Source organism: Anoplolepis gracilipes, chromosome 13, assembly GCF_047496725.1.
Source record: "Anoplolepis gracilipes chromosome 13, ASM4749672v1, whole genome shotgun sequence".
NCBI lineage: Eukaryota > Metazoa > Arthropoda > Insecta > Hymenoptera > Formicidae > Anoplolepis > Anoplolepis gracilipes.
Window position 1 is genome coordinate 2,574,880 of NC_132982.1, and position 24,489 is coordinate 2,599,368.

Consider the following 24,489-nt stretch of genomic DNA (forward strand, 5'->3'; position numbering starts at 1 on the left):
ACTATCTGTTACAACCACAGAGTGAAGGTGCTATGCTACGTGCGTTATAACGGAGCTGTATCTTTGCCGTTTGGTTTTTCTTCCGGTTTTGCATCTCGTTCGAGATCTCTTCCTTGGATTATTCGTGCGCGGGGAAAGGCGTCCAAAAAATGCAAATTATCTCCTATCGAGATTTCAAAGCTTCGGGCTTGCAAATAAAAATATACAAATAAAAATACAATCTCGTTTTTTTTTTTTTTTATGTACAATCTCTTTCGCATATACATATTTTTATAATTTCTTTATTAAAATTACAATAACGTTTATGTGGTCATTAAATACGCGATTGAATAATAATGGGTGATTTTAGTGGAAGATAGCGGAGAATTATTGTCCAATGTGCGTGTCGTGAAATATTATTAATTAATAGATAAAAAACTTATTTGTGTAGTGATTAATATTTGAATATAAATATATATATATAGTAGTTGATGTTGGCACAGATATATCTTGTAATTAATTTTTATAGCAGAATAAATGAACACAAAGCGCGATTGAAATATAATACTTATACATTCGGAATTAAAAATGGCGCGCGCAGATGATATAAATGCACGATAATATATTTTTTATATAATAATTAAGTATAGGAAAATTATCACAAGTACGTGCATCACGTCGTGTGAAATGAAGCATCATATTCTTTTGTACATATCGTTACTACCTCGTTTTCATTATTGTGAAATTTAACAAATAACATTTGCGTGTGTGTATATATTTTGCGATGCTCTCAACCTGCATCTTAAAAGATCAATAAATCGTTTTTGAATCAAATAAAAAATGGTCTATTCCATAATACTAGGAACACATTGTACGTCTCTTAAAATATTTCAATGCCTCTTCAAATTACACACGTAATCAAACCTCAGACTCGATAGGCATTTGAAAGTTCCAGTGTCAACATTTAATTTATACACGCGCGAATCTCTCTATATCATATATATAAAAATATATATATATTTTTTTTTATACAGATAATAGTGTCTTGTTTTAAGAAAAATAGGCTTTCATAGTCTCATGAGGTATCCCATATTTATCGAGAGCTCTTTACTTATTTGGAAACGTATAGAAATTGCGAAATCTAGATTTGATAATGCAATGGTACGGAAGTCTTTGGTTTAAATTCCACATAATGCGAGTAGTCCAATTGCAGCACGACGTAGTTACTGTTGACGAACGCCCTCCTGAACGGATACGCGTTTCCTTTGAACAGAAGAGGACACAGAGGCGGCCTGTTCGCGGCTTTCGCCGTTCCATTGTCAACCATGTCCCATAAATCGATCATTTGACATCCTCGTGGTCTAAAAAAAAATATTAAGATTCAACATTGTTGTTGCATGATATATAGTTTTTCTCATATATTTACTCACAAGTTTGCAAATCCAAGGCACAGAGGTTCCTCTAATACAATGTAACTGACTTTCATGTTCCTTAGAGAAGTATATACAGAAGTGGCGTCTTTCCGACTGAAAATCTCGTAAACCTTCAGAGTTCTATCTCTATAATAACGTATAAATATAAATTTTTATTAATTTTTATTAATAATAAATTTAAATAAATATAAATATTATTAATAAACTAAATCAATATAAATTTTAAGCACACATGTGTGATTTTAATTTCTATGCCTCACCTCATTTCTTTACTTTCGTAATAAGGATTATTAACGATTGGTCTTTTAGTAGACAGCATTAGGTTCGCCATCAATGACATCTTTCCCGCGAATACGGCATTCTTTGGCGTATTACTTTTTATCCACTCAAATAGCTCTTCCTGCTCAATATTGCTGTATTCGCCTGTGTATAAAATAAAAAGATGCAATTGTGTAACATCTTACGCATAAAAATCGATTTAGTTTGACAAGATGATTACCTATAAATCCGCGTTCCTGTTGAAATCTGTCAACGCCGTGGTATGACATACCGCCCAAGAGAAGAATAAAAATGGCGAGTCGTATGAGCTCGCCTTTCAAACCGACTTTTTCCAGATATCGTTTGCTACACACCGCGCCGGCCACTATACAAAGATGCGGCGTCATGAATAGTTTCAGTCTCATGATAAAAACGGCCATGATGATAAAAGCGCCGGTTTGCAGACCGTTATACGCCACATCAGCCTCTATGCAAAGCGGATAGTCGCTCGTTTTAAAATTCCTATACCAATAATAAAGCGCGAGCATTCCAACGAGTATCGCTGTTGGCAGCAATAGAGTCCTGATGATCGCATCGTAAGTTTTGTATTGCAAAAAATCGAATTCCGGCGAGCATGTATAGAGCATAGTGTGAAAGTCTCTGTAGTTGGTTAATTTAGACTTTAATATATTGAATACGTGAGCGTCATCTTGAGAATATAAAACGTAAGACTTTATCCACTTTGTGAGTATAATCATTATTGCGATCTCGAGAATAATTTCTCGTTTGACGTTCTGGAAGCGAGATAACTTCACCAGAAAACTGGCCACGTTGCTGCTGATTATGATGCATGTGTAGAACGAGTAAATTATAAGAGTCCCGTTTGTTATTTTGGTTGCTGCTGCGATAGCTAAAGCATGAGCCGTACAAAAGTTTTTGTAAAAATCGTACGGGACGATTCTCAGCCACTTTAGTATAAGAATTGCCACAATTTGGGTGGTAAAAACAAAATGTGAAAACTGCCAGGTGCACAAGCTGCAAATTATCGAGCCAAATATATCCTGAAAAGACAGATTGACTTGACTGTAGTAAAGAAATAATCTTATAAATAATTTTATATATATATATATATATATATAATAAATGATTATCTCTTTTGTATATGTTACCATAAATAATCCTTGTCTAGTCCTGTTTCTCAAGGAAGCTGGCTCTTTGTCCGCGTCGTGTTTTGTGTATTTTCTGACAGCCATTGTAACACTGTACATTTGAAAGAGTAACATAGGATACGCAAAGGTTTCTCGCAACGGCGGTGTCCATTGAACGCGGGTGCATTCGTTGTGATTAAAGAAGAAGAAGAGAATCGTTAGAAGTCCTCCGTAAATGGAATTACTCAAGTATGTTGCATAGTAAAAAAGTATCGCCGCTGTGAAAATTGTGGAAGACCAAACTATCTCTAAATAGAAGTACACAGGTACGCCCAGGCCTTCACAGCTGGTTACGGGCGTCAACCCGTCTCCTCTTTCTATCTAAATACGATTGAATTTTGTGATTATTCTACAAATTTTATTCGCTTCTTAAAGGGATTTTAGAAAAGTCTTACCTGCCAACATTGTTCCTGGGATATAACACCAAGACTCTTTGCAATATGATACAGGAAGCCTGCTACAATCTGTAAAGTAAATAAAAAGTTGTGACATTTCTCTTACATAAAAATCTTGTTTTAAAATCAATGAGACAAACTTTAGAGAGTGATAGGTTTCACCAAAAGAATTCATTTTTCTCAAGTAACTCGTGATATGTCCTTAGGAAACTATACAAAATATAATAAATATAATAAAAAAATTCCAAAGTTTGTCTTATGGATCCTAAAATACTTTGTATTTAAATCACAAATAATTGAAGTTAAACTTATAATTACTTCGGGTAAAAGACTATATTTTCTGCTAGCATCAATAACATTGCCATATTCTGATAGATTGTCGTGACTGAGCTTGTCCATTCCATCAAAAAAGTCTTTTGACTCAGCGATAGTCTTGTAATAGGAGTAATACATTCCCTACAAAAAAAGATACAAATATTAAAATGCTTAAATCTGTCATTGTTGGTACTATATTTTTTACATACGTATAACTATGTGAAAGCAGTTTTAAAATACACAAGTTTTAAAAATATAATTAGTTGCATTATCTGAGCATAATGTAATCATATATAAAATTAATAAAAATATATATATTATATTATATTAAAATATATTAAAATATGTATGTGATATTAAAAAGTATTTTTCTCTCTAACAATAATATATCGATTTAGTGATACACTTTCCTGAATACATATTTTTTTCCTAAATAATGAATTTTATATTCTCTGCAATGTGATAATTAAAAAATTCAACTTTTATTTATAATTAAATTAGAAGTATTTTACATAATTAATATTTTCATATAATTTAATCTCTTTTTATTGATATTGCCAAAATAATTTAATTACTTTTCTTGTTTCGAGTAGCATCAGCAATTTGACAGCTCAATTTGACAGAAGACAAAAGTTTGATCGATAAAAAAATTTTCCAATTATATATATATATATATATATATATATATCTTTCTACGATATTGCATAAAATATCACCTACTATCGTACCATCTCGGTCCTGAAGGACATTTCTCGCTCGATCTCCGAAAGGTGAGAGAAGTGTCGGTCATTTTCAAAGAGCGTGGATACATGCCACCGATGCAAATAACCGAAACCGAGACCTGTTGTTGGAGCAAAGGTTGTTTCACCATTAAACGATGCTTCCGCTCGCGGATCACGCCGGCTGCCCGATCTCTTTACGCACGATAAAGCGAGTGTTATTACCCAAAAGATTTACGGCCCAGTGATAAAAAACGGTGCTCTCGTGGGCCGGTTTCTCGGCCGCTCTACGCTTCCTGTCACCTTTCGTCGCCATCTTTAGGTCCCTTCTTCATAATAACTGCTTCACGTCACACTTTCTGCACTTAAAATGAAATAGGTGTGCGAAGTAAGCTACTGGAGAGAAGAAGAGAAAAAGTATGGAAGGTGCAGATGATGTTAGACTCATAGCACGTGTAGGGATGTGCTCGAAAATTCTACGCATAAGCTGAAGTACGACCAATCAAAACAAAGCTATTCCCTCTTACGGATAGAATTTCCGAACACACCCTAGGACGTAACGGGTCACGTGGTCGCTGTCACATGAGTCACAGAGAGGCGCGAAATTTCGAATCTACTCTTTTTTAGATGCATAAAAATTTCGTGAAAAAATGTTTTCTTATTAATATTGTTCTAATATGTGCGTAAAATTTGCCATCTGTAAAAGTGTGTGTATGTTCGAATTAATTACAAATTAAGTCTACCCTGAAACCCGTTAACGAGTCAAAAATATATATTCTTCTTCTCCTATACTATAGAGAGATCCTCCATTAGATCTTTCGATATAATTATCATTATCCTCGTTTGTGCGATTATTATTAATGAGCACGCGAGCTTCTGAAAAGAAGGGCGACTCGTTTTACGCTCCTGGAAATGCGCACGTAAAGCGAAGCGTGCATCGACATCGACACTCCCGTTATCGATCAGTCTCGTGGTAGCGGTGGTGGCCCGTCGTGTCATGGAGGATCTCCTGCTGCAGATCGTCAGGGAGTCGAATAATGCGAAGTTACAAAATTTACGCAAATCGGCGCAGGAAGCGCACGGTGAGAGCTTATCACGCCACTTTTTTTCGCATGACGTTTTTATTCATAATTTTTTGTCAAATATTTTTCCGCGAAAAAACCTACCCTTCTCGCTGCGGAAGTTTTTCTTTCACTTGACAAAAACGTCGAGTAAGTCGCAACCCCTGCGACAAATTTAATCGCATCCATAAATTTATAATAGCATATGTCTCTCATTTAATTTGATTATTTCTAAAAATTTTTGCCAGCTAAAGTTTTATATTTTAAATTGCGTTGATTTTCGGTTAACATAAATTGATAGTTTACCGTATGACATATACGTCCTAATGAGATTAGTCACAGATATTAGTCAGCGAGAAAATAAATGTTTTTTTTTTGAAAGATATTCTGATTTATTTCTTGTGATGAAAAGTTAAATCCTGTTCTCTGGCAGATTTTCTGGAGAAGCAGCAAGGCCTGCTACGAGATCCTCCTCACGAACTGCGCACAAAATGCTTACATACGTTTCAGCTAGCACTGGAGAGCAACAGGAGCAAGTTTATTGCCTTCGGTCTTGCGGGATTACACGTAAGCGAAATGATCAAAATTTTCCCTTGTAAAGTAATTTTTTTTTACGTCAAGAAATACTTTGCTTTATAAATGTCAAAAAATATAAGTGTAAAATATCGCGCTTGAAGTCTTATCTTCTCCTCTATTCTTCCTCCTACGTGTGTTGGTGGTTGGCATTGATGTAACCGCATAGGGAGAAATGTATTATGTTCCGGAACTGTGCGATAAAGTGAGAGATAGCGACGAGCAGCTGCGACAGTTTAAGCGCGTCACTATGACAGAATTTTTAATTAGCTTTTGTTCAGACACGTTACTTTCATGATTTTTATATAGATTCTCTAAGAAAAGAAATTAAATACCTTGATTAAAAAATAGATAAATTATTTATCTATTTTAATAATTTTAATTAATTAATAATATATTCAGTTGAATCTGACTCATAAATTATATATTGATAATTTTCTTGTTGACGATTAATCGAATTAAAAGTTAATGTAATCAAACCGAATAAAATTCGTAGAAAATGTTGAGAGATGACAGATTCCAATCGCCTTATGAGCCGGAAGACGATTCGTTATGGTTGCCTGCGCAAATGTTGCATGCCATGAGCTCCATCGTCTCGCAGTCCGATGACACGCAGACGGATATGCTCAAAGTGAGTAAAAAACATTTCAGAGCGAGTGCTTTGAAAGCAAAAGCCAAATGTCAAAGAAATAATAATAAAAATAAAATATCTTTTCACAATGTTTGCTTTAAAATTATCGCTCAAGGCCGGCTGATATCTCGTCGTTTTTTCCTTTCAGGTTTTACTGCAAGTTGCCTGCTCCCCTTATTGGACCATGAACGGGCGTCTGATTATCGCCATATTGACTACTTGCTGTGAAGCTTTCGAAAATGGAAATCAAGCTGTACGTACAGCAGCCCAGGCGGCGACCAGTCAAACATTGCGGTCGTTTTGTCTGTTTTTAGGTAAAAAATCGAGACTGAGAACAAAGTTAGATACTGCCGACGATGCGTATCGGTTTTGCGCAGTGATTAAAGGTATAGTTCGCAAAAGGATGTTTGATCGATAAATTGCAAGATAGCGTGTAGGCGGAAAATACGAGTCAAAGAATGCCGTCGGTGAAGCGTTCCAATAATTGGCTGTGTATATATATATATATATATATATATACTGTTGACAATAGCGAATGCATCGCCGGCCGTGATATTCCGGTGTTTATTATGCTACAAATAAAAATTCTCCCCATTTATCCACAGACGAAGAATGTCAGGAAATGGACGAGAATGCCAAGCGGAACAAGAATGTCCGCGAGCGAGGCGTCTCGTGCTTTAACGAGGCGCTGCCGATTTTGCAGTACATCTGCAGCAAGCTGGACGAGGCTCAGAAGTAAGAACATACCTTGAGAAATCAGTGACGAGAGAAAAGCCGTGACTTATATAATATCCCATAAGTAATGTTTAGGAAATCCTGTTTCAGCAACGGCAGGAATGGCAACACTGTGGTCTTCCTACTGGAATGCTTGCACACGCTCATATCGTCGCTACCGCAAAAGATTCACACCAACGCGCATTTCACGACCTTCCTGTGGCAAAAGTTCTGTCCCGCCTTGATAGCCTTCCTGGGCACGCCTCGAGTGGATAAGACCTTCACCTCCAGGGAGGGGAAGGAGAATGAGATTGGCAGAGGTTCCGGATACTTGGCCACGTCGTTGAGCTTTGACAGTCATCAGGCCAAGACTGTTTACAGGTAAGAGAGAGCCATAATAACAGAATTTAAAAATATTTAATATATATTTTTTATAAGAATTTAAATATGTACGTGACATATATATTAGAAATAATTGACATTTGCTATTTTTTTTTCTTCAGCATCGGTACGGAATTGGTAAGATTAGTAGGATGCGTTGGCCCGTTGCGACCAGTTTTGGAATCAGTGTTTCACAGAATGCTGCTCTATCCACCACCACAACAACGTCTAGAACCGTTGAAAGCGTTGAAGGAACTGCTACGTAGTCCTAGTCGCATGGTGGATTTCGCTGGACCATTACTGGTGGAAGAAGACCGATCGAGCCACATACAAAGTGATATGGCACTGATGAGACTGTAAGTGTTGTTGCAAACTTTTGGTGTCTAATAAAATTTCTAATTTGAACAATTAAATAATTTGATGGAAGTTTTGTGCACTATATATACATAAACATAAATTTCTCTCAGGGCTATGGACTCTATCGAGGAATCAACAACGGGTGGACTGACTATATTGCATGCGAGTGTCTCCTGCGTCGTAGCCATGTTGTCGGCGCTTCAGGAACTTTGCGAGGGCAAGGCTATTAATCACAATTACACGTGCACGATCAATAGTTTGTACGAGGATTTGGAATCATGCGATTATCGCGGACCTTTGACCTATCAGAGCATGGCACGATTGCCAAAAACTTATAGGTGAGCGTAAATGTCTCAAGAATAAATGTTAATTATTTTCAAACATAATTAAGGATGTTTAGCACCCACAATCGGAGTAAAAAGTAGTCGAAATTGACGAATATATACTTTTCTCATATATCATCACAGGTTTTTTATAAGATAGAAAATCTGTAATCGTATCAATTTAAGGGCTAAAAAGGACAGAAATAATTATATTTATATTTATTTATATAAATAATTATATTTATAATTACATAAATACTTTTACTTATAATTAGATCCACAAAATAATTATATTTATAATAATATCGACGAGTAAATTCATTGCAAATTAAAATCCTTATAACTTTTGATTGCTTCAGTGAATCAACTCCAGGTTTTTTTATAAGTCTCTGAACATGTACCAGAACAATCTGTGCAAATTTTATTAAATTCCTATATTTTTAAAAATAGATACTAAACATCCTTAAAGAGATAAGTTATCAATTTCAATTTGAATATAAATATAAAATATTGAAAATTTGATATTTATAAACAATTGTTTTGTAAAAAATGAGATTTCATGTTAATCAATTTTTCAGGGAACAATTGGAATTAATGAAGAAAGGTATGGGTTCGGATTCCGACTCATCTGGACATGGACCATCGGAGGATGGCGATTCAACCGATACGGAAGGTCCGCAAAACGAGTCGGACGAGGTACAGGACGAGAATAGCCTCGACGATAATGATTGCGCGACGGAGAACGAGTGCGAGAAGCTGCGATTAAAAAAATTACCCAAGTGTCTTCACGTGGGCCGACAGGTAGCTGACGAATGCAACGTGGACGTTGAGAGGCACAATGCCAGGCGATTCGTAAAAACACTCAGATCCGATCTCATACCGATGGTACTTACATTGAGGAGTAACATCGAGGTGGATGAGGCCTTGCAGAATTTTGCTTCTGAGTACTGTCAAGGTAAGCTGTTATATTCCAAAAGAATAAAGTTTAAAAATTATTTGATAAAAAAATAACATTTTTATAAATGTAAAATATTGTTTGTTTTTTTTTTAATGATATTTTAGGAGTATTTGTAGCTCAGCAGAAAATGCAGGAACAAAGTGATGTCAGTACAGATTCATGTGCGTTAATCACAATCATGAACGCCGATGGAATTTATTTGGCGACATATGCGGCGTTGCTTCTCAATCTGAAATTGATTCGAATAAATTACTATCATGAGGAGGCTCGACAAATACCAGTCAGCGAGGTACGTCTAATAATTATCTACTCTCTTCTGTTGAATTTATCCCCTTCTTCGAATTTTGCTTTTAAGGAGCAATTTGTGGAAGAGGTGCATGGGTCAGGTGTGCTAGTTTATCTCTCGGCCACGTGGCTTTCCGAACTGTATCAACAAGTGCTCGCGTGCAATTTACTCGAGAAATGCGGTTATAACCCCAGCTCTACGGAAAATAATGCGTTAGTCAATGTTCTCACGGGTATGCAAATTATATAATATTTTTTAATAAAAAATAGATATTACTAAAAAATTGTTTTTCTCGTGAAATCTAAAGAAACTGTAGTCTTACTAAATTAAATTGATAAGATTTCTATTTTTTATACAATTTACAGACGTGGACGGTATACCCGGTAGTCACCGAGGCGGGCAGTTGCTCTCCGATTACATAAGACTGGAACGGGCCCAACTTTCTCGAAGCGAGCCGACTCCGGAAGCGGAGGCCGGCGCGAAACTCTCCCGGAGAGTGCTGACTTGTTGCTGGGGTAGCATGATGACGGTTCTTACGACGGGACTGAATCCCCCCAAGGAGGAAACCAATAAAAGCATCCTCAACAGAGACGGTGGCAGAAGAGGGGTCAGGGACACGGTCGTTTTGGCGCTCGAGGGCCTTCACAAGGCTGCCACATTGAGCAACGTACTCGGTACTTGTGTATTCACTTCTTCCTTTTTCATGATATCTTCATTCAGAGTATTATTTATATGTCTATTTTTGTTTCGTTTAGGTTTGCAGAATCGTTGCGGCTCCATTTTTGCCCTTCTCGCCAAAGCTGCTTGCACGGAACAATCCATTTCAAGAATCACTCGCAAAAAGGATGTTCTCCGACTTAAATTACAGAACAGAGCGACCAATATTCACACGTCTCACGCGCTCAGTATGGACGTGCTCTTAGGGCGAGGCCTGGAACTCGGTAGCCACGGTAGCGATTGTTGGCCGCACGTTTTCACGTAAGTGACGCTAGAAGACACTGTGCTCTTTCGTTAAAAAAAAATCATTTTCTTTTTCTTAAAATAAATAGAACAGTGTTCCATCTTTACTACTTTTGAGCCTCTTGAAGTGTCGACATTTCTTTATGGTGTTTTCCAGATAGTCATCTATTGTTAAGTTATTTTACAATTTTCTTTAATTGTTGTAAGTACTTATTGCCTAGCTATTTTGAAGACTAACTCCTCATATTGTTCTTTTGTGTTTTCATCTCTAAAAAAAAAAATCATACGTTTGACAAAAGGTGTTGCCTGTACGTGAGCAAGCTCGAACATGACTTCTTTGGAAGGAATCAAAATCCGTCACTGCCCAAAGCTCATCAGAAGAAGGAAAAGAAGGATACTGCGAATGGAGATGCTAAGAATAGTCAAGATAGGCTGCGACTAAATTTCAACATCGTTGATGATGAGGAATCTTGGTAATAATTTATCTTTCTGTTTTATAAAATTTTAATCATTCGACATTTGTACTCTAAGACATTTTCTGTATTTTTAATTCGCCTCATTATTTCTTTCGCAGTGTGGACGTTTACAGTTTCCTTTCGAGCCCTTACACGCAAAATCCCAGCTCAGACACGATCCCGGAGATCATCCAAGAATCGAACGCCGACAGCCAGTTCAATGGCATTTTACCAGCTGATTACGCCGCCAAGATTATTTGCGTATTGTCACAACAAGTTGACAGACTCTTCGAGGACGCGGCGCTTAAACTAAATCTCAGGGCACTCTGCTCGTTCCTTACAGCTCTCTGTAAAGCCAGTAAAGCACAACTCTTTAAAACCACTGACGGATGCAAGGATAATAAGAGATTTTGGTGGAGACGGAATAAACCGAGGGAAAACGAGATGAACGTGTTGCTTCTAGCTCGTTTGGGAGAAGTTATGCTCAAGTGCGTGAAAAGCGGCAGACCCTTGATTCATATAATGGGGGTAAGAGTTCATTTTCTTTCATAGTATTCATGAATAATGTAATTTTTACAACGTAAAGATTATTAATATAAAGATCAATTAATACAAATATAAATATCAGTGCGATTCTGGCTCAGTGAGTTGTGCGTCTGCTCTCTGTGCCCAAGATCTCGGGTTCAAATCCGACCAGAAATTTCGAATTTTCTTCGATTTTATTTAATCGCCACCTCTCGGATGGCAATAGCAACCCACCGAAAAGTATCTTGCCACAAAAACTTCCTCTATCTAGGCCGTTCGGAACCGGCATTAAACAGTAGGTCCCATTGACTGCAAATAAGACGCAACTCTACAGTTTATGCTAGAGGAATAGCCAACTCCGACAGGAGAAGGTGTTGTAGGAAAGGGTATAGGAGGTGTAAAGGAGGAAAGGAGATTGTAAGAGGTTTGAATCACACGACAAACTCTTAGGGGAGTCCGGAATAAACCAAATTAAGATAAATATCAAAGAATAATATAAAGATTATCTGTTATCAAAGGTATGGAGTATTCTGGGGCCACACTTTATGGAAGCAGCTTGCCACGAGGACCGTGGCATCTCGAAGAAAGCCGTTCAATGTATTCACGATTCCATGGCGGCTCTGTTGAACGAGCAGATTGAACTTCCGCACTTTCACTTCAACGAGGCGCTCTTCAAGCCTTTTGAAAATCTGTTATGTCTCGAGCTTTGTGACAGCGATGTGCAGGATCAGGTGCGTAGCCGCTTACGGTCGCGTAAAGTGGTTTAGCTTACAAACCGCTATTTTTTTCCCCAGATCGTTAGCTGCATCTGTGAGTTCGTCGAAACGAATCGTACGGAGATTCGCTCGGGCTGGCGGCCGCTTTTTGGCGCCCTCCGAGTGGCATCGGTCGGCAATTCGGATTCCGTCGAGTCAGCCCCCTTGTTGGAAGTCTTCAGGGTGTTCCTCTCGACGGACAACACGTTGGTCTTCGCCAACGCCGCGCTGGACTGCATCCTCTGCTTGCTGAAACACGTGCGGGGAATCGGCGACAATGAGGCCCAATCCGAGGAGACGGAGAACATCGACGGCGCGGAATCGAGAAGGATGAGACTTTGCGTGGAGAGTCTCAAGTATCTGCTGAGCTGCAGCGACATTCTGTCGTCCATGTATCGGATGCCGGCCTGTCCGATCTTCCATTCTGCCCAGAGAATTCAAGTGTCGACGTTACCGCAATACGTGGACCCGATTATTCCGAATCTCGAGCTGACCAGATTCGACAAGCACATCGAGTCGATGCAAGATATCATCCCGGAAAGATCATACGATGTGCTGACCCCTCTGATCGACAAGAACGCTCATTCCATGACGACGCTACAGAGCATGGATAAGCCCAGCGGTATTCTTCGCGTCTGGTACATTCTTATCGAAGGTCTGGCGAGCGCAACCATGATTTGTCCGAGACGTTATCAACCACATACTTTGGAGACCCTGTTTCATCTCTTGCGCGACATCTTGAATGTACCCGGGCCGGCTTTCGGACTCTACTGCGTTAATCATCTGCTGCTGCCTATGGTGCAAAATTGGCTGAGGAAAACGTCCAAGATCTTCCGTGGTTGGGATAATTTTGCGCCCAACTTTAAACAGTGCTGCGGTCTCACGACCGATCTGGTGGTTGATTACTTGACGCATCTGCAAGGTAAATACATAAGATAAGGCGAAAAAAATATGCCATAGATTAGCAAAACGTTAATCTGTTCGTGTGACCAACTCTTCAGGGCCAGAAGTCGTCAGGAACGATACCTATTTGCCGGCCACAACGTTGATGTTGAAACAACTTTTATTAGTGATGGCGGAATGCGTGGTGCAGTCTACGGAGAGCATAGCTCGTCTCGGTTGCGCTTGCATCAGGTAAGTCAAAAGCGGAGGACGTTTCCAGCTCGCGAGACACAAGAAGCCATTCCGAAACAAGTCCGAGTAATTTGCCTGTCCACTCGTTAGCCGTTTTACTGCGATTCTCGCGACCTTCGTTAATATTTACGCGGTTTAGCACGCGACTTTATGCATGGAAAATCGATGGCATTAATGACAAAACAAGCTTGCAATAAAGAAGGAGAGAACCGGAATGCGACGTAATGGGCACCAAATGTGGTGGTACTTTAACGGCTGATTGAAACGACATGTTGTTGCCGGTGATTTCGCAATTGGGAAACTTGATTAGGAAACCTGCAGGGGACGAGTGTGGCTGCGAACGTTGCGTCGTCGACTACGAACCGACGGAACGCGGGTTCGAGTCCGCTGAGGAACCATGTGCCGCTATGAGGCTTTTTTTCGTAGAAATTAAGTAGAAGTGGATTATAGGAAACCTACATCAGTATAACCGACTTGGAGGATGAAGCGTTTTTTCTTAGACAATGTTATCCGCGCGAATCACTCTATCGTCTTGTTCAATATCACGTCCATTTCCAGATTTCAGTGACGAATTAATCAAGTTTGATGGAATGTGTAGAGCGACGGACGGTTAAGTTGGGTATATCGTTGTTACGGAGAGTGTGTGTAAGACGATAACGAAGCTTGACAGGCTGTCCGATGGGATAAAGTAGCCACCGACACTCGACACTTTCGAGAGGGCGTCATGCCAACGAGTTATCCCCCTTCCCCCGCCCCCCCGCCCGCCCCGCGCGCGTTTGTCCATCTAGAGAATCATCGACGCATTTTCTTCGTATTAATGTTATACAACCAACCGGGTCCGAGTACCGGTAACATGATCCCGCGAATCGATGTCAATCGCGAGGTATCGATGTACACGTGTTGCATCGATATTGAAAAAAATGAAGGAGGTACGCGAATGCGCGAATACGGTATCCTGATCTGAAATCCTAGAGTCGTCCGGTATAGGTGGACAACCCGTTTCGACAACGTGATCCAGCTCTAGATCGGATGATTCTCGCTTGATCGGCGTGATAATAAAAAGAGTGATTGCTCGAGAGACGAAATGCTTATACGAGAAATTATATTGGTTATCAATTTGTCAATGAACGGATGGTAGCGATAGATGATATAGACGCATATACAGAAAGAAAAATCCCTTTTTATATTATCTCATTCAGAAGTCACACGAATGGCATTTGACAGGCACGTCCTAGTGAGCAGCGGGCCACTCCTCACCTCGGAACAATGGGAGGTCTGCGGTGTCGCCTGTTACCGCGCCTGCTCCAACTCGTTGCAGGAGCTGCACCAGTTGACCATGGCTTTCTCGCCGAGATCGGAATCCTTTTACGGGGACGTCGCCCAAGTGAAGGTCGCGGCGCGACGAGACGCGACACCGGAAGAAACGGAACGGCTGCGACGGCTCGCCAGCCAGGTAAGTAATCCGAGAGATTAATTTAATTTCGCGAGGTGAAGCGGAGAATCGACACAGCGATTCCGCGTTTAGTTCCCAATTGTTGTTCGATGTGCTTGATCGATGTGCTCCTTCTAGATATCTCGATAGACGGAATCTTAGTCTGAGCGAACATAGATTCTGCCCCCCGATTAGAGAAAGCCTCCTTCTACGTTCTTTATCGTTCACACGTCACAATGTCAAGATTATTTCTCGTTCGCATCTCGTGCTAAAAAGTGCGTCTACTTGATTTTCACAAACCGAGAGACAACATATTGTCTTAATCTTCACTTAAACGAGCATTTAAATCAAAGCCGGACGTTGAGTATGAGATGCGAAAGTCTCGTTTTTCTTTCGTTCCAAATTCACAATCATCACTTTAATTTAATTGTTATCAGCTGCTATATATCCGTTTGATAGATGACTTTTCTTCGCATAGACATCTCCTTGTCATTTGATAAACTTCCAAGCGCGTTGTTCGTAGCAATGAAGTAACAAGTGCTTGAGTGTGCGAAAAAAAAATGAGAGAGAGAGAGAGAGAGAAAGAGAGAGGAGAGAGAGAAAGTGTGTATGTGTGTGAAAGGAAAGAAAGATAGAAATATAGGGACACACGTGGTGCCCTCCTGACCTGACTTGCTCTCAGGTGAGCCAGCTGCGTGAAGTATTGACTGCCATCAAGAGGCAGAGCGCGGCGTCACTGCCGACGACGCCTTTCCAGGATACGATGACCATTGAGACGACATTGATCGACCAGCACACTACCTCCTACCCCGTCGGTTGTAGGCAGCACACGACACCCCTCGATTACACTAACACTACGACGAACACAGGCCCCCAATGGCTCTAGCCGTCCACGGTAACTCACGTCATGGATTTTAAGACAGTCAGACAAGAAAAAAGAAACGAACTCTACTATATCGCATCGTGAGATATTCACACCATTCCGGCAGAAAAAGCGAGTAACGTGGATAGACTGTGTCCTCGATATATCCACGCCGAGTGTGATTCACAGAATCGTCAGGCATATGTCGTCGTCGACAGGCAAGGCTTCAAAATGCTTGCATCGTGATCGCGATTTTTAATGTCGCTCCCAGCCTAAAGAATATTTTTGCATACCAAATATATGTATACTTTGTCTGTATATACAGGATATCTCAAGAAAATTAACGAATGTTCTTTTGATAGCAGAGTCACTGGCCAATTTGGAGATTTTTTTCCTAGCGAAAATATTGAGACATTAATAGAGCTTTCAAATGACAAGCGATTGAGAAAGAACCCAAGTAGCACATATTCGTTTCAAAAACTTTTCACAAATGTTTCTGCGAAACGTTTTAGAACCGGCTTTTGAAAACGTTTTTGATTGGTTAAAATGTCCACTTAAAAAACATTAAGGGAAACGTCATTTTCTAACAAAAAAAAAAAACGTTTAAGAAACTGTCAAAATACGGTTTTTTTCCTTTATTTGTGAAAAATTTATTTATTCACAGATTCAATAAAATAATGCATATATGGATATAATCCATCTATTTTCATCATGTTCTGAATCTCTTGTCGAGATTACGTCAGAAGTCAAACTGACAAAAAAGATATAATTTAAATTATACTTTTAGTACCTGTTCTTTTAGGCTTTATATACATGTTATGAAAACTTGAATACGAGTTATTTAAGTCTGAACACGTAACATAGCAGCAAACAAAGGAACACGTATATTATAAAATAGATCTTTTTTGTCTTGTCGAAAAGATGATGAAAAAGACATCTTTTCGTCGATTAAATTTAATTATGACTTTTAGAAGACATCTTTTAAAAAATTACTTTTTTTTTGTAGGTAGAAAGATATTCTTTTAGACATCTTTTAGCCTTGTCAGAAAGATAACTTAAAAAAGACATTTTTCGTCACCTTTTAATTTTCTGTGCTATCTGGAGATCGTCTTAATAAGTACAGTCTTAATAATGTGTATATATATATAATTTTGAATTAAAAAATTAATTTTTGTTCTATTTATAGAAACGTAAAAAATACGTTTCTTAAACCATGATTTTAAAAATGTTTCTGTTAAAACGCTTCTTATTGGTGCTTGACGGTTAAAAAATATTGGATACGTTTAGAAAACGTTTATAAAACGAACATGTGCTACCTGGGAATGCTTTTCGCAAACTATATATTTTGTTCTTGAAAGATTATATTCTTCAGTTAATATATATTTCAGGTAGAGTGTGGTTTTATGTAGAATTTTAATTTGAGGTTTAGTTATAATAAAAAGATATATGTATGACAAAAAAAATTAAAACTATATTTTTTCAAAAATTGAGTTTCAATTGGTCAAGAAAATTATTATTAAGAGAACATCCAGAAATTTCAAGACACTCTATACACATTCACATACACACACACACACACATATATATATATATATATATATACACACACACAGACGCACGTATCTTGTATGTACGCTGACACACATACGGCGCAAGCATCATGATCGGCCGATCGCTTTCGATGTATTCCAAGTGCTTGTTCAATGTGGCTAATATCGGCGACGTGACAGGTTTCCAAAATGTTTATGTATTTTTGTACCGCCAAATAATTGTTTTCAAATATAGAGCTTCTATCATCAGCTTGATTGACTGTTCACTTGCCACCCTCCACCTTGAACGATAAAGGAATACGCCTGTCGACGAGGAAGCGCCGTTCGATTCGGATCGCCATATTTTTTCTTTTTTTTTTTTTGCACACGCTGGTAGAAGGCACGGGTTAGGCAAAGACGCTTTGACGAGGTTCTTTTCAAAAAAAAAAAAAAAAAATACACAAATTGTACATAGAACTTCAATTTTTGAAAATAATAATTTTATAGATACAGATAGTGTAATATTATCTTTTTTTTTTCGTCAAATCTTTTATTGTCTTAAAAGAAAGTTTTTTTTTCATTTTGTTGTTAAAATTTGTTAGCTCTAAGAATAATCGTTGAATTACTTCGACTCTGAAATATCTTTTCTTTTTGATCGTTTTAGCTTGTTATTTGTACAGAGAAGGACCTCGTCGCGCTGATTGAAATGTCATTTCAATTTTACTTCTTGGCACGGTCTTGCGAATCACCATTAAAATCCATGGCTTGGGTCCATGGCTAGAATTTCACTGTCACGATAAAGTGTACGTAACGATATATAACGACACCATATTATAGAAGCTGCAGCTTTCGTAGTGTGCACACATTATATTGCGACTTGAAAAATTTACGGACAGTCGCGTTAGATTAAGTGCATACTGTTATTATACTATTGTAATTAAGATTATCTTCACGATCAGTTATGTAACGATCGTCGCGATATCTAAGTCATATATGACAATTGATTGCTCGAGATATTTATTTTTGCGCGCACACAAGCTCTGACTGTGTCATCGGAAGAACTGATAATGACAGATATAATCTTACTTGCAATCAGAATATTACGGAGATTCAACAATTGCTTCTAAAAATAGAGATCTGCAAGATATAGAAAATTTTCATCGAGTTTACGAAAATTTTGACAGAAGCTACACACATCATACTACATACATTCAACATGCTGCTTGAAACACAAGTTTGGACTTGACAATTCACGATTGTGTCCTCAGGTGTTCCTTCTGGAGGAACAGACACGCGTCGAGGATGCCACGCGGTCGCCTGACGAAAGATCGTACGTGTTCCTTTTGTATCCTCCTGCCGTAGGCACTACTCTCAATCCCGATCTCTACATCATTAGAGTTCAGTTGCGCGCGTTAGTCGTCGGACTTTTGGTACACCAGATGCTGCTTCATTGCATCGCGAGTGTCCTCCTACAGGGTGCCGGCACCTCAATTTCAAGGTTTGCACATCATTATTTCAACGTCTCTTTAGCAATAAAAATTAATGAATAATATAATGTAGTGTATAAAATTTATATCAAAGTTGATCGACGGATTAAGGATGTTTAGTACCTATTTTTAAAAATATAGGAATTTAATAAAATTTGCACATATTGTTCTGATACATGTTCAGAAACTTATAAAAAAACCTAGAGTTGATTCACTGAAGCAATCAACAGTAAGGATTTTAATTTGCAATGAATTTACTCGTCGATATTATTATAAATATAATTATTTTGTAGAGTTAATTATAAGTAAAAGTATTAATATAATTATAAATATAATTATTTATATAAATAAGTATAAATATAATTATTTCTGTCCTTTTTAGCCCTTAAATTGTTACGATTACAGATTTTCTATCTTATAAAAAACCTGTGATCGTGTTGATCTAAGAGCTATAATAGATAGAAATAATAATAGGAATTTATTCAAAATTTGCAAAAGTATAGTTTAATATAGAGGAAATATTTGATCACATAATTTTGGTCAAGTACTGACTAGTTCAAAAGATATTGAATATAATTTTCTCAATTTTGTCCTATTATCCGAGATGACATATTATTTATTGTGAAAACGTGGCAACATAACATTCAGCTGAGCCTTCTTTTGACATTTTAAATAATCTATCTTTTCATGTGAAGAAGCTTCTATATACAAACATGTAAGCGAGAAGCGACTAGGCCTCATATGTCAATTTGCAATTTGAGCAACTTATCAAAAATTACCATGTTGTCACATTTCTTTCTTCTCGGAGAAATGACAAATTATTAAATTTATCAAAGAAATAGTTATAAATCTTCTATATTTTGTCATTATTCACTATTATAATTTTTATTCTGACATTTTAAATTACTCTGTACGAGTAAATTCTTTTATTTTTATAATTCAAATTTTGTGCTGTAATGTTGAAATCGAGGTACCGTCAATGATAAAAGTTTCTCGTTATAATTTAAGAAACACGAAAATTCTCCGAAAAAAAGCAACAGAAGTTGAAAAATACATTTCTACACTCTAGCTATAAATAAATAATAAGATTTTATGCAATCTTTATAATAATCATATACTAAAATATATGAGAAAAGTATATATTCGTCAAATTCGTCGACTACTTTTTACTCCGATTGTAGGTGCTAAACATCCTTAATTTAATTAGTTTAAAATTTGGTAAAGAAATATGTGTAGAATAACATGAATAACAATCATGAAGGACATGTTTTCGTAGCTTGTCCCACGTGATTCCGCATTCGACGCCGTGCAGCTCGCCTAATCCAAACGTCAAACGCGGTTACCTGTCTCACCTGAATTCGTATCACGTGGAGATCTTTCTTTCCATCTTGGATCTCTCTTACGTCGCTGCGTTGAAATTTGATTGTCGACCCGGCCTCAAGTTTCTGGTGCAGAAGGTGGCGAATCTCGAGCAGCCGGCGAATCTATATCGTCAGGCGGCCGCTGCCTGGACCATCAAGATCGTCACGTTATTCGAGCTGTGCTTACGTGAGATAGAGGAACTAAACGCGACTCTGGAACTGGTCAAGACCATTCTAGGCACCGGGCTAAACGATAGGGAGTGCGTCTACGATATAAAGCATCGGAAACTCACCAAGTATCTTCGACAACTACGTACGATCTTTGACGAGCTGTGCGAGACTTACGTTGAGGTGGTTCTCGACGAGGACGGTAAATACACCAAGGTCGATAGTTTCGCGGAGAGAAAGATATTCCTATTGGTGGCTCAGCCCGATGATCATCCCGAGATCACCAGAAAGGAGCCTATCGACGATCGACTTATTACCAATACGCCAGCGGCCGTCGGCTCGCTAGAGGAAGAGAATCCCGACGTCCAACCAAACGATCAAGAAGATGACCAGGATGATCCGGACGATGCCGACGTGTATAATCCGAATTTGGACGACGAGAGTGGCTTGGAAGAGCTTGGAGCTGAATGTGAGAACGACCCGAGACCGTTCAGGTTGTCGGACTTGGCCGCAGAGTACTCGACCGATTCTGGTCCGCAATCCGAGCCGGAGACCGACGACTCGAGACCAATGTCCAGGCTCGGCTCGGTCACGGAGAAGGTCGTCTACCTCGATCGCTCCGGCGGTACCTCCAGCGAGGATTATATCGACGCCAAGTACGACGCCGTGACACCAGCGCCTCCCAATATGATGTACGAAAGTGATAATCTTCGCTGTAATTTAGAGTCGTTCTGGGGAACAGAATCGACCGACGCGTCTTCCATGAGAACCATGGCGAACGTGAAAATGCTCGATCGCAACTCGTTCTCCGACGAGACCTTTTTATACCAGAAATCATATTATTCAGAAAGACGCGGTAGCGACGTGTGTCCGTTATCTAGGCGGAAATCCTTAACATTCATTACTACGGCGGACCTCGAGGACGTGGATAAGTCGTCGCTGGTCGTAGAATCCGCGAATCTCCGGCCGAGATCGGTAATGGAACTTCGTGAAACGTCACGTCCCACCTGGACGACATCCTATGAGCCTCACGAGCCAGAAACAGGTACCGAAGAAGAGGACAAAAGTAATAGCAAATCTTCGCAGATCCTTGACAATATAGACGAGCTGCTGCGCGATTACGAACGTAGTAAGCGTGGCTTTAGGACGAATCCCTTTTTGCGGGACGAAGGCGATAAGGACACCACTGTAGCCGAGAGCCAACCGGTCGCCAATCAGGAGATGGAGTTCCAGCGGAGAAACGTTAATAAAGACAGCGAAGCCCACAGGAAAGCATGGGCGGATACTTTGAGCACCGCGTTGGAATGGGCCTTAGCTTTGCCAGTGAGTTATACAACTTTTTCACATTGATATTGTAAGAGATTCCAATATTAATCGTTAAATTATAGATAAGCTCTCTTGTCCAAAGTGCATACTTATTAATACTTTCATCTCTTAACCCTTTGAGTCACGAATTTTTCTAATTGTCAGTATTTTATAAAATTTGATATATAAGGGTTTTTGAGATCGCTTACGAATCCGTTGTCAGACTTTCAAAATTCAAAATGACGGATCCAATATGGCAGACGAAATTTTACTTCCGCCATATTGGATCCCTATATTAAATTTTGGAAATTAAAATTTTTTTTCCTTTAGATTTAGATTCTGCGATCTAAAAAAACTTTGAGAGAAAAAATTTAAAAAAGAATACGACTGTTACTTTTAATTTAGAACAGAAAATATTGTTTTTTATATATTTTTATCAAAAAAAGGAGAATTTAACAAAAACAACACGGTGGAAAGTTCTAAAAAAATTCTGAAAAATACTTTAAAGTGTACTAAGATTATAAAAAAATTGCCGTATTTATTGTCATAATAGATTAGTAGAAAATGCATTTTTTCGTAAACAAGTATTAATTTTGACTGTTTGTTTATATATGGTATTTTTACAATTAACAATTAATGACTGTTCATATTTTTTTTACACTTGTTGATGTTCTAGAGACTCTGTAGAAACAAAAAATCCGGTATTTGTTGATAAAAAAGTAGTTAAAATAATAAAAAAAACTACGAAAAAAAGATGGGTCTCTGGGTGACCGGCTATGACTCAAAGGGTTAAATAAGAATTTACGAGTAATTGTACAAGTCTGTAAATCATTTACATTATTATTTTCACATTCTATATATTTTATCATTCTATATATTTCTCTCACCAGACGCGTGTCTTGGACACTTGTTTTGCAGGATGAACGATTGGCACCGTTACTTCCGGTTTTCGTAGGCGGCGTGCGAACACTGACCAGACACGCCATAGATCAAAGTCTGAAGCAGCGTCTCTCGGCTCTCTTCCATCGTATCGCCGTGCTTTATGGATTGACAAATAATTAATAGCGTTCGCGTCTTATATGCGCGCTCGCAGCCTTAGGTTGTACGGCTCTTGAAGAAGCCGAAGGGAAGAAACAATTTGATATGTCAACGTGATATAATAATTTATTCTTTTCATATTCCTCATTGTTATGTTACTGTGATGAAGCAGCTATTGCTTGCAGAGTCCAAGAAAGAGAGACGCAAAGGGAAAAAGTAGGGAATCAATCGTCTTATTAAATTGAAAGGAGATCATAGAAGATCGATCGATGAATTGTGAATCTCGGGTTTGAAAAAACGCGTTCCCGTTTCCGCACGCGGATCTCCATCTCTCTCTCCCGCGTCGACACGTCGGAGACAAGGATTTTATTTACGATCCATTCCGCACGCACATCCCTCGATTCTCATTTTATGCTCTTTGCGCTTAACTGTAGTTTGCGGTTCGGTCGTAGTGCCGGGTGTAGCGCCCGGATTTTTGCTTCCAACACGTAGAGCTTGAGAACGCGGCCGAATAGCCGATGGTATTGGCACTCCTCTGTTCCAACTTGCCAAAACGATATCTACCAGGAGTGAAACGTACCGTCATGTGTTTTTTTTTTTTTTTTTTTTTTTTTTTTTACATTTCAGCTTCGGTGTAGATACTCGCGACTATTTTCATTTTTTCATAAAAGAATAGAATAAAAAAGATCTCGAGACGTTGGCAATGAATTATATTAGAAAGCGACTATATTTTATTGTATACAAGGTAATTGAGAGACACGTTGCTGGCGTAAATCTAATTAAGATTATAGCGTAATGTATAATAATTTTCACCCTGTGTTCCGTGAAGGTTGGGATATTATTTGTTGATTAATTTGTATTTCTCCTTTTGTGCAATTGACACGTAGAAATAATATAATTGAACGTTGTGTGATGTATATATTATATGAAATATTATCCCCGATGTTTCTCTATGTACGGTATATCCATAAACGTTGTAAATGTTGTTGAGCATCAGATGGTTTAAAAAATGGAGGGATTAATAATTGATAATAAAACGTGTGCCTATATGTACCATATCCCCTGTTTTTTCCCCTTCCCGAGAATAAATCTAAATGTGCGAGAAGTAGAAAAGAGAGAAATCAATTATGAATCAATATACAGCTAAAGCGCGTCCACGAGGTACGTGTAAGACAGTTTGCAAGTAAAATGTACCTCACAAAGATGTGTACGAACGTTAAATAAATAAAATTCAATATCTGAGACCTAAATAATTTTAAATTATCGTTGCGTATTTGAAGATAATTCGATATAATACATAATAATTTAGTTATTAAGAATGCGTGATTTTCTTTCGCAAAAATAACATTTCGCACATTCTCTAGGATGTTTGAAGAGACTATTTCTTTTTTTTTATCCAGGTCGCGGGTATCGCGCGATTTATTTCCATCGGCCATGCTCGGCTGGTACCAAAGATGTCGACCATTTCCTGCGAGACGAAACGTATTTCAGTTCGTCTTAACGGGCGCAGAAAAGGGCGGGAGACACTCTCGTCTGCGGTCGACTGCGAGTCGAGTCATCCTCGTAAAGAGAGAAGCTTACGAGCGACGACCGCCTCGGCTTATTCCGTGGTTTTATTCGTTGCGTCCCATTCGCAGGACGCGTCGGGGCTGTAAACATCGCAGCAAGAGAGAGAGAGAGAGAGAGAGAGAAGTGGAAAGAGATCTCTCTTCCAAGTGCGAAGTCGTCCAAGTAGGAGAAACTTTTCGTCCGGCTTTGTCCGCTGTCATTATCAGCTGTGATTCCGATCGTGACGTCATTGCCCGTTTAATCTACTTTCGCGGAAGAAGAGAAGAAAATGTACAATACACGCTTCATTCATGCGAATTCTTCAAACGATATTTTGAT

At 38.6% G+C, this 24,489-nt stretch overlaps 2 protein-coding genes across 8 annotated transcripts; one reads left to right on the plus strand and one right to left on the minus strand.

Annotated features, from left to right (window-relative positions):
* Positions 1 to 619: 619 nt before the first annotated feature.
* LOC140672256 (C-mannosyltransferase dpy-19) lies at positions 620 to 4,667 on the minus strand. 3 transcript variants are annotated; one of them, XM_072904223.1, is made up of 9 exons: positions 4,533 to 4,667; positions 4,317 to 4,429; positions 3,592 to 3,729; positions 3,274 to 3,342; positions 2,840 to 3,199; positions 1,912 to 2,731; positions 1,673 to 1,835; positions 1,410 to 1,538; positions 620 to 1,340 (listed from the first exon to the last, which is right to left on the minus strand). In XM_072904223.1, exons 1-9 carry the CDS (start codon positions 4,621 to 4,623, stop codon positions 1,121 to 1,123), a joined length of 2,103 nt encoding a protein of 700 aa, XP_072760324.1. In that variant the 5' UTR covers positions 4,624 to 4,667; the 3' UTR covers positions 620 to 1,120. The 3 variants fall into 3 exon arrangements, with proteins under 3 accessions (XP_072760324.1, XP_072760326.1, XP_072760325.1); XM_072904225.1 differs by having other exon boundaries at positions 2,840 to 3,195; positions 4,309 to 4,623; XM_072904224.1 differs by having other exon boundaries at positions 4,309 to 4,623.
* A 583-nt stretch (positions 4,668 to 5,250) lies between these two features.
* Positions 5,251 to 23,660, plus strand: LOC140672835 (brefeldin A-inhibited guanine nucleotide-exchange protein 3). 5 transcript variants are annotated; one of them, XM_072905277.1, is made up of 22 exons: positions 5,251 to 5,389; positions 5,802 to 5,935; positions 6,438 to 6,572; positions 6,721 to 6,958; positions 7,178 to 7,307; positions 7,383 to 7,667; positions 7,790 to 8,023; positions 8,135 to 8,362; positions 8,926 to 9,302; positions 9,410 to 9,594; positions 9,661 to 9,823; positions 9,957 to 10,265; positions 10,347 to 10,569; positions 10,851 to 11,024; positions 11,126 to 11,534; positions 12,050 to 12,262; positions 12,326 to 13,208; positions 13,288 to 13,420; positions 14,645 to 14,873; positions 18,512 to 18,741; positions 20,007 to 21,582; positions 22,483 to 23,660. In XM_072905277.1, exons 1-22 carry the CDS (start codon positions 5,305 to 5,307, stop codon positions 22,624 to 22,626), a joined length of 6,717 nt encoding a protein of 2,238 aa, XP_072761378.1. In that variant the 5' UTR covers positions 5,251 to 5,304; the 3' UTR covers positions 22,627 to 23,660. The 5 variants fall into 5 exon arrangements, with proteins under 5 accessions (XP_072761378.1, XP_072761379.1, XP_072761380.1 ...); XM_072905278.1 differs by having other exon boundaries at positions 9,422 to 9,594; XM_072905279.1 differs by having other exon boundaries at positions 7,398 to 7,667.
* Positions 23,661 to 24,489: the final 829 nt, after the last annotated feature.